Source organism: Eptesicus fuscus, chromosome 8, assembly GCF_027574615.1.
Source record: "Eptesicus fuscus isolate TK198812 chromosome 8, DD_ASM_mEF_20220401, whole genome shotgun sequence".
In the NCBI taxonomy this organism is placed as follows: domain Eukaryota; kingdom Metazoa; phylum Chordata; class Mammalia; order Chiroptera; family Vespertilionidae; genus Eptesicus; species Eptesicus fuscus.
The window spans coordinates 79999140-80010101 of record NC_072480.1 but is presented as its reverse complement, the minus strand read 5'-3'; the positions used below and the strand labels follow the sequence as shown (position 1 = coordinate 80010101).

At 37.8% G+C, this 10962-nt stretch overlaps 1 protein-coding gene across 2 annotated transcripts in view; it reads right to left on the bottom strand.

Annotated features, from left to right (window-relative positions):
* Positions 1-456: 456 nt before the first annotated feature.
* LOC103288286 (disintegrin and metalloproteinase domain-containing protein 2) overlaps positions 457-10962 on the bottom strand; it is a 60563-nt gene continuing 50057 nt past the window's right edge. For both annotated transcript variants that reach the window (XM_054720310.1, XM_054720311.1), the window contains exons 17-21: positions 5584-5658; positions 5192-5330; positions 2338-2497; positions 1166-1228; positions 457-771 (exon numbers count right to left, since the gene is read on the bottom strand). In XM_054720310.1, coding sequence (XP_054576285.1) covers position 771; positions 1166-1228; positions 2338-2497; positions 5192-5330; positions 5584-5658 — 438 coding nt within the window. In that variant the 3' untranslated portion in view covers positions 457-770. The remainder of the gene's footprint in view (positions 772-1165; positions 1229-2337; positions 2498-5191; positions 5331-5583; positions 5659-10962) is intronic.

The window sequence follows — 10962 nt, the reverse complement described above, 5'->3', positions numbered from 1 at the left end:
TCCCTTCAGGCCTGGTTGCCCCCAACTTCCCTCCTCTGCCGGCCTGGTCACCCCTAACTGCCCTCCCCTGTAGGCTTGATCGCTCCCAACTGCCCTCCTCTGCTGGCCTGATTGCCCACAACTGCCCTCCTTTGCAAGCCTGGTCCCTCCCAACTGCCCTTCCCTGCTGGCCATCTTGTGGTGGCCATCTTGTGTCCACATGGGGGCAGCCATCTTTGACCACATGAGGGCAGCCATCTTGTGTGTAGGAGTGACAGTCGATTTGAATATTACTCTTTTATTAGATAGGATTGTAGCTTTCTCTTAGTTTGATGATTTGATTTACATTATGAAATATTCTTCATGTCTATTAAATCTTTCAATGTTAAATTATATCAAATTTTCTTTTGATTGGCTATGGACCATCAGATAACAACATAACTACATAACTTTGCAATAAAAAATATAGCAGTGGCCTTTAATTATGGCATTGCATTTATTATATTGTAACCTTTCATCATCTCATGCCTGCTGATTAAGTTAGTTTCTACTGACTAACAGAATAAGCATGAGGTAATTTTTAAAATGTATAATATAAAAACTCATCTGTAGAATTAAATATATAAATGCTATATGATATATAAATAATATGATATAACATAAATTATATATGAGAATTCTAGTTTTTCTTGTCAGGTCAAAACAATAATATGCAGGTTTTGAATCTGAGGCAATCAGACAATACATGTACTTTTTCTTTTCCATTTTTCCTGTCCATTGAAGATAATTACTCTGAAAAAATAAAGGGGAAAAAGTCACCTGTATGCCCAATAAAATTAAAAATGATGGTTAATTCAACAAATAGCATAAGGGTAACCTCATTATAGAGTTCTATAATGTAATTTATTTTAACCAGTATTTGAATACATAAATGCTAAATAATTAAATCATTTGAAAAATTGTTAAAACACTGCAAAAATTTTTAAATAATGAATTGCCTAGCATTTATGTTTACTAATCCATGATGTAGTTTACACCATTGAAAAATATTCTCCAATTTGTCATTATATGCATCTATATGACTACCACCATTTAATATATATTTGTATTATTTATATTTATATTTATCTAATACATTAAATTTTATCTGTCTCTTCATCTCATCCTTCAAATATTTGATACTCACTATGATATTATGGATTCTCTATTTTCCAGGCTACTCTTGGGTTCACTCTCACTTTCAAGTTCCCTGTACATTTAAAAACAAATATAATCACTTAAAATTATATTTTTCTTTGAAAATTACAGTACAAAACTCTGCACTATATGTCTATACTGAAACAATTTTAAATTCCTTTCTGAGATCTAGGAGCAGCCACTATTTGAAACTGCTTTATCACTGAAATAATCTCTCACCAGTAATTAAGACTAACATGAGAAAAGAAAAACCACAGTAATATAAGTTTACCTGAAAATGAACTTAGATAATTTTTATATTTATAACACTATTAGCTAAACAACTTTAAACTATTTTGACATTTATCTTCTGCCCTGTTTCTTTTATTTATTTAATTTTTTTTCAATTGCAGCTTACTTCCAATATTATTTTGTATTAGTTTCAGGTATATGGCATAGCAGTTAGACCATCATATATTTTACAGTGTTCCCCACAATATTCCCAGTACCCACCTAGCACCATACATAGTTATTACAATATTATTGGCTATTTTTCCATGCTATACTTTACATTCCCATGACTATTTTGTATCTACCAATTGTACTTCTTAATCTCTTCACCTTTTTCACCTAGCCCCCAACCTACATCCCTCTGGAAACCATCAGTCTGTTCTCTTTATGAGTCTCTTTCAATTTTTATTATTTATTTATTTTGTTCTTTAGATTTCACATATTAGTGAAATTATATGGTATTCATTTTTCTCTGACTTATTTCACTAACTACTCTCTTGGATTTCTCTGTTACCTTTTAATAAAATAGTGCATGCAAAATTCTTTGAAATATATAAATATAAAAAATAAAGTAGTAATGGTTAATATATAGTTAATAATTAAGATAAAATAATAAAAAGAGGTAAACAAACATTTATTAGAAGTAATCTTGACTTAATTTTACCCCTAACAGAGTCCAAGTTGTTATAAGATTAAAATTTTTGACATTTAAAAAAATTATGTTCATTATATTAATCCTTAATATATTAGGAAGTATTAAATTTCCATATAAAGATAAAATTAAATCTGAATTATTACTTGTAACATTATCATAATGTTATTAATTAATAAGTTACTATGGATATTAACAAATTATAAAAATAATAAATCTTATATATAAAATCAATATACTCATCGCTTGTATAGTCCTCAGTTTTCCATTTCTTTCTTTGGAAATAAACTTTTACCAGGGTTACTATCATTATACAGAGAATAACACAAAAAGGAATGAGTAGGAAAAATGGCCATCTCGAAGGTTTGGAAGGATAAACATTCTCAACATAGAGTCTATCTAGGAAAGAAAACATCAGTGATTTAAAAGTAATTATGAGGAATATAGCAAAGACATGTTTGTATTTCAATATAACTAATAGAATAAACTTTTAGATGGCCGCCTCCATGTGGACAAAAGATGGCCGCCAGAAGATGGCCAGCAGGGGAGGGCAATTTTGGGTGATCAGGCCAGCAGGGGAAGGTATTTGGGAGGGACCAGGTCTGCAAGGGAGGGCAGTTGAAAGCGACCAGGCCTGTAGGGGAGAACACTTGGGGGGCGGGCAGGCTTACAGGGGAGGGCAGTTGGGGGGAATCCAGGCCTGCAGGGGAGGGTAGTTGGGGGGGCCAGACCTTCAGAGGAGGGCAGTTGAGAGGGAACCAGGCCTGCAGGAGAGGGTAGTTGGGGGGAACCAGCCTGCAGGGGAGGGTAGTTGGGGGCGACCAGGCCAGCAGGTGAGGGCAGTTAGGGATGACTGGGATGGCAGGGGAGGGCAGTTGGGACTGACCAGGCCTGCAAGGGAGGGCAGTTATGGGGGACCAGGCTGGCAAAGAAGGGCATTTAGAGGTGACCAGGCCAGCAGAGGAGGCAGTAGGGGGCAACCAGACTAGCAGGGGAAGACAATTAGGGGCAACCAAGCCCAGCAGGGAAGGGCAGTTAGGAGTGACCAGGTCAGCAGGTGAGGGCAGTTAGGGGCAATCAGGCCAGCAGGGGAGCATTTGGCGTCAATCAGGCTAGCAGAGGAGTGGTTAGGGGGTGATCAGGCTGGCAGGCAGAAGTAGTTAGGGGCAATCAGGCAGGCAGGCAGGCAAGCAGTTGGGAGCCAGCAGTCCTGGATTGTGAGAGGGATGCCCAATGGGATTGGGCCTAAATGGGCAGTTGGGCATCCCTTGAGGGGTCTCAGATTAGAGACGGTGCAGGCTGGGCTGAGGGACACCCCCCTGTGCATGAATTTCATTCACCGGGCCTCTAGTTTACTAATAGTTTTGAACAGTTTCCTACAGTTCTTTCTACCACACATCATCCAGTGCCAAAGCTATTGCCACACATATTTAGATACTTGTTATATAAGTACACCTTCTGGTATCAAATTATTTTCATTTATATATGAGAAAGATAGATATATAGATGTGATAGATGATGCTAGATGCTAGATAGATAGATAGATAGATAGATAGATAGATAGATAGATAGATGATAGATGGAGCTGTGTGAGCAACTACAAATTTAGTAACTTAAAACATTCATTTAAAATTGATCATTGTGTGGGTCATGAATTTGGGAAGGGCTTAGATGTGTAGTTGTGGTTTTGTGCCTCAATGTAATCAAATTCATACAGAGCAAATGAGTTTCAATAGAATAAGTGGTCCAAGAAAGAGAACCAAGAATTTGCATTCTAAGAGACCCAGTCAGAATCATTAGGAAGACTATGGAAGTCCCAGAATCTCACTTCTGAACATTTTATTGATTAATCATATTACTAAGCTCAACCTAGATTCTAGCAAAGGAGTAGTCTCCTCTGCTCATTGGGGAAATGGCATGTGTGTGCACGAACAGAAGCAATTGATTTCAATTGATTTAAACAAAGCTGCTACCTGTTGATTGTTGCTACTAAAATGGAAACAGCTCGATAAGGCGTAAATGTTAAAATTTAGTAATCTATTACATATATGGTCTTAAACAATGAAATGAATGTGGAAATGTTAAGAACTACCTCTGGCACAAAATCTGAAAAAACCTGCTTTAATTGTATGCAAATTTAGGTTTTTATATAAAGTCTGGCCCTATGCATCCCTGGATATGCTGGCTTGCTCCAAGGTCCATTCCTGCAGTGAACAAAAACAATTATAGGATACTACATTCCCCCAGTTGATTGACTTTTTGTCTTCTAGTTAGATTTATCCAATGGAAGTCACTAGATACAATTTAGAGTATCAGAAGAGTGAACTACCCATGATATTTATCCCATTTCCTCTCCTACATCACTACTAATGGCTGTGAATGCTCCATATCTCTACCTCATGCTGGACAGTACCTCTCCTTGTGGTTTACATACTAATATATAGATTTGACCAAAGTTATATGTCATGCCACAAGGCTCAGATTCAGGTTCCAGAAATGCCACCTCCTTTTATTGTTCCAGTAGGCCCAAGAAGTTATTGATTTCTGCTGTTGTTAATCTCTGGTTTGCTTCACCATTCTCTGATTGGTTTTTATCTCTGCCATTATGTCTTACCTGATGCCTTATATTAAATTCCTTCTGTATAAAAGGACTAAACTGATTTCTATTTTCCTGCCTTGGCCCTGACATACCTCATCTACAATATATATTAACTATGTTCTATTACATTACTCTCTGTAAGTAAAACGTAAGTTAAATAGATCGTCAAACCTTAGAGGGAAGGTAGGGGGAGGTGGGGTTAGGGGGAGAGATCAACCAAAGGACTTGCATGCATACATTATATATAGCCTAACCAATGGACACAGACACCAGGGGGGTGAGGGCACGAGTAGGAGGGTTGGGGAGCAATGGGGGTATAAGGACACATATGTAATACCTTTATCAATAAGAAAAAATATAGCTATATATGATTTGCTATTTGATGTTCAAACATAATCTAAATATAAATTGCTAGACAAAACAGTATTTATTTCTTTAATTTAATAAGTTAAGATGTGTTTTAATTGTATTTTCAATTTTCTATTAATACTTACCACGATTAAGGCCTTGGGACCGTGCAACTGGAAAATTGCCACTGTCAATACTCCCACCAGGAAATGCTTCTTTTTCATCTTGGCAATTCGGAGGTAAATAGGTGGGGTTACAGTGGCAGTTTTTTTTATTATTGCATACCTGAAAACAGAAAAAATATCACTTTATAATATAAGTAGTTCAAATTATTTGTGTACAAGTAGAATTTTAAAATAATACTTAAGTTAGATAAGACCAATTTTATTATGTGGTTTATGAGTACATGAATGAATGTGTGTGTGTGTGTGTGTGTGTGTGTGTGTGTGTGTGTGTGTGTGTGTGTAGCTGTGTGTTTGATTTCCTAGGATCACTGTCAATGTTCTCTATTCTTGTGTGTCATAGTACTGATACTTACACCGTGATTGTTGCATTTTTGTGCAGTACAGTCATAACCCAAGTCATTATCTATACACTTCTGTTGCCTGCATATCTAAAAAGGAAATAAGCCAAAGTAAGTTAGCTGAAATGTCATCTGGATTTGTCATCTAATTAAGAGATATTGGTTTAAGAATAAATATTATATACTAACAGTAGGTAATTTATAGTGCTACTATGTTTTTATCACTAGACAAGACTCTGATTATCTGAGAGTAAACAAAACATTAAAAACAGTTTCCCTGCTTTTTCTGGGATGGAAGGTACAGACGTGAAATAAATAAAATCAAAGATTAACATGTGTTAACTAGTATAATGAAAAAACAGTTACATTAAAAATAAATACAGGGAATTTACTAATATATGAGAACAGTAAAATATTATGGAGCACTAACATTGAACAGAAATTAATCAAGCATAGAAATGAAAGACAGGTACTTGTAGAAAAATAAATAATATTTAAAATGTTCCTACATTGGAAATAGTATGGAACCTTTGAAAAATATTAAGGGCAATGTAGCTGTTAGACAGAAAATAGCCATTGAATGATTGATTAATATTTGAGTTCTACAATGTGCTTTGCCCTGAAAACACACACACACATACAAAATCCTATTGTTCATATGACAGTAAAAGATATAGAAACACAAACACAGACAAAAAAAAATCCCTAAGCATGATGTGACTGAAGTTCTTATGACAGGTTTGTGTAGGACCCTCTGATCTCAATCAGAAAGTTGGCCTATTACCTATAAGCAATTGGTTTCATTTAGAGATTTAATTGAAAATGGGAAGCCAATAAAAGTAGGTTTTGGAAAAGAAGATGGTAAGGCAAAAGAAAATGTAGAGAGATAAAGTAGAATGTCATTTATTCCAGAAAAATAACCATAGAGTGAAATTGAGTGATATTGGTTTAGATGGAAACCAGTAGTTGTATTTGAGATATAGTTAAAAAGTTTAATCCACCTAAATTTAGTGATAAATATGATGGAAAGAGAGATGGGTCAATGACAATAAGGTTTCTAGCTTGTCTAACTCTTTTGGTTGTGGTACAATTAATTGAGATAGGGAAAGCTGAGCATAAAGTTCAAAAGTTTACAATATTTTTTAAGACTTCTTTCAACTTACAATATTAAGTAATACTATGATTTAAAAATAATGTTTGTTGCACTCATAGAAAGCCTTAGGGTAACTGATAATAAACCAAATAACACATAATTGAAAATATTATTTTTATAAAAGTTTTCTAAATAATATTGGAAATATTTATTTGGGATTATTTTCTCTTGAAATATGTATGACCATATGTACTAAATTTTAAGGTCAGAGAGTGAATAGAATCTGCTCACACAGATTTTGCTAAACATTACTGAGCATGGGGAATACATTATTGATAGTGTCTGATAATTATAGCAACACATAACTCTAAGACTTAGAAAGAAATATACTGATGACAAGTATAGTCAGGTTATTTTGAGTGGTTTTGGAAGTAGTCTAAAAGTTCTGGATAGAGACTAGTGTTCCTGTAGTTAAAAACATATCTGTTCTGTTAGAATGATCCCTTAACACCTATCTAGAACTTAGGCAGAGAAGTTAGATATATAATTATCAGAGTTGTTGTCCAGAAGAAGATAAACCTAATTCTCAGAATTGTTAAACAAATTCTTTGAGCCACACTAGAAAGTTGATATTGTTTCAGTGCAATGAAATTATTTTTTTCTGATTTAGCCTGTTTACTTCTGTTGCACCATGTAGGAAGGCTAGGGAGAAACACCATCCAAGGTAGGAATCTACAAAACTGCAAAAGTTATTTATCTCCACATAAGAATAATATAATGAAAATAATGGTTCTTCATTAAACTCTCTTAAACATATATCTTTTTTAAATTTTTTATGAGACAAGAAATATAATGCATCTTCTTATTCTTGTCACTTAGGCATAGTAGGTTTCTGTAGAAACCTTCTTGTATGGAGTGCCTAAAATGATGAGTAACACAAACAAAAAAGGTATACATATTCTTTTAAAATAAATATATGTTTGTTACTGGAGATAAAGTAAAAGTTATTTTTAAGCTCCGAAAATGTGAGACTATGTGATTTCTCAAAAGAATCAAATACTGAAGCCAGCATTATTCCAGTGGCCATCAGTGACCAGACATATAGGATTTAAATAATAATGTGTACCCTATGAGCAGGTTTTACCTAATCTTGAAAAAAAAAATCTGGAGAGTAAAATAGTGCACTAGGAAGTCCCAAGTCCTATTCTCCCTTGGAAATATTTTTTAAAAAGGAGGAAGAAAGGAAGGAAGGGAGGAAGAAAGAAAGGAAGGAAGGGAGGGAGGGAGAGTGGGAGAGTGGGAGGGAGGGAGGGAGGGAGGAAGGAAGGAAGGAAGGAAGGAAGGAAGGAAGGAAGGAAGGAAGGAAGGAAACCTATAGGAACTTTGGAAGCAGTCTAAGATTTAAAGCAACCAAGTAAATCCCAACCAAGAGAAAGCCAAAAAGGTAGAAACCTTTGTGGCATTTTTGTTCACCCTTGTGTCGTTCCTTTGGCATGCACAGTTTTGGGCTGAAGAAGCTGAGTTCCCAATTCCCTCCCTAAACTGAAGGGAGCATAAGAGACCATATTTTCAATATTACATCTGAGAAGTTCCTAAGGACTTGTCTCATTTACCTAATTTAAATCTCAAATGGAGAGAAGCAGTGGACACAGCTCAGGAAAACTAAGACTTTGCAGACACCTGGGGCAAGAGATTATGGGTGGAGACATACAATAGATCATCTAAGGCCCCAAAGAAATGCTTGCATGAGACTATTTGGAATAATATGACATTTAAAACATTCATAAATGTGGGAAATCAAAAAAGTCACACAGAGGGAAAAGTTATTACAAAGTTTTTTAAATGCCTGAATTTTATGTGAGAATTTGGGATGACAATTCTTCATTTAAAATTTTATTCCTAATTTTTAAAATTAATATTAGTAAAGTTATGTTGTAATAAGATTTTATTATGTATGACAAATCTATATATATAAGAGCCCAGTGACCATTACTGTGGAACAACCAGAACGACCAGTGGCTATGATGCGCACTGTGGCAGCCAACCAGCTTGATCCAGGCCCCGATTGCCGCCCCCCCCCCCCCCCCCCCCCCCCGCCCCAGGCCGACCCAGCCCCTGATCAGCCCCCAACACCCCGATTGGGGGTGGGGCCAGCCACCAACCACCCATGGCCCCTCCCCCTGACTGGCCCCTACCCCAATCGGCGGCCCCCAGCATCTCTATATCACTGCTTGGCTCCCTGGTGCATGTACATTTAGTTTAAGCACAAGAAAATAATTATCAATCCCTTCTGACCCCAACCAGAGTCTCCAGAGGGCTCTGCTAATACTGCAGCCAAGGTTTGGAATTCTCCCCCCATGGCCCACAGCCCCAGGAGACCTTCCAAGTTAGCCAAAAAGGCAACCTAAGCATTAACAGAATGGCAGCCCTTTGCAGAGGAACATAGAGAGGCTGGGTGGAGATTTTGTGAAATTGCGGTGCCGTGCAGATTAGATGAGCTTTCAATCTCTCTTTAAATGGGGCAGCGAAGAGGACCCACAGGCTGCCAGGAGCAACAGTGAAGGGTAGGCACATTCAAAAACAGAAAAACTTTTAAACAAACAGACATGAAGATCATATTGGGAAACTGAGGGTAGTGCCCCAGGAAGAATGTAAAAATCATTAAAGGGCCATCATTCATCTTGATATACATTTGCAAACAACACATAAACAACTTCATCTCAGGGCATGTGAAATGCAAAAGAGTTCTGTTGTGGGTTTTCTTTTGGCCATCCTTAAAGTATAATTAGATCTAGCTGGGGGAAAGCTATAGCTTCCAGGATTAGACACCCCAGCTGGCCCATCATTGACTGGACCCCATTGGGGCAGGCTGGATGGACCCCACCTGTGCACGAATTCATGCATGGGGTCTCTAGTATTTCCATAAGATTAGGTGAAAATAATATATTATAAACATGTATACATTCATAATGATTTACAATTAAAATGTGAAAAATATTAAGATTTCATTTATTCCTGGTTACAACCAAAACATAAATTTTTACTTCTCATTTCCAAAATAAATATTCTGCTCCTGAGTCAATTATATTTTGCCTTTCCCTCTGTTCTTCATCAAGTAATTTAATGCATTATACTTCTTATTAGATGAGAGAAAATTTGTAACTTAAAATTTAGATTTGAGAATAATTTAAACCAGCTTTGTTGTGTATTTATTTATATATGCATTACTGACATGTATTTCATAGAGCAAAAATTTAGGAAGCCAGAAATTGTGATACATATCCATATGTATTATCCTATATAATAAAAAGGTAATATGCAAATTAACCCTCATGCCTTCACAAGATGGCTGCCTACAACCAGGTTGGCAGTGGTCTTAGTGAGGGACTACCAAACGACTGAACAAGCAGGCTGTGTAGGGTGACCAGGCTGGCAGGGGGGTTAGTGAGGAGTGACCAAACAACTGAACAGCAGGCTATGTAGGATGACCAGGCCAGCAGGGGGGCCAGTTGGAGGCAACCAGACTGGCAGGGGGGGCAGTTTGGGGTGACCAGGCCAGCAGGGGCTCAGTTAGGGGAGACCAGGCCAGCAGGGGGGTGCAGTTGGGGGCGATTAGACTGGCGGTGGGGGAAGTGTGGGGCGACTAGGTTGGTTGGGGGGGCAGTTAGGGGCAACCAGGCTGGCAGAGAGGGGCAGTTGGGGGTGACCAGGCTAGCAGGGGGGGCAGTAAGTGGAAACCAGGCTGGCGGGGAGGGGGGCAGTTAGGAGCGACCAGGCCAACAGGGAGGGGGCAGTTGGAGGCAACCTGGTCGGCAGCAGAGCACAGTTAGGGGCAATCAGACTGGCTCACAGAGGCAGTGCGGGGCAATCAGGCCAGCGGGGGCAGGGCAGTTAGGGGCAGCCAGGCAGACAGGCAGGTGAGCAATTAGGAGCCAGCAGTCCAGGATTCTGAGAGGGATGCCCGGCTGCTAGTTTAGGCCCAATCCCCAGCCTAAACAGCAGTCGGACATCCCCAGAGGTCCCAGATTGGAGGGGGTGCAGGCTGGGCTGAGGGGACCCTCCTCCCATGCATGAATTTTATGCACTGGGCCTCTAGTTGAATAATAAAATTAAATAATAGAATGGGATGTTCTTGTAAAAAATATGCAATTAGTATAGGTACATAAGTATGTTATATATTGATGTCCTAAAAGAATCTATATACAATGTCTGTAGATTATATTACATTCTCAGAGAGAGAGAGAGAGAGAGAGAGAGAGAGAGAGAGAGAGAGAATGGATAGAATGTTCATAAAAATAGAA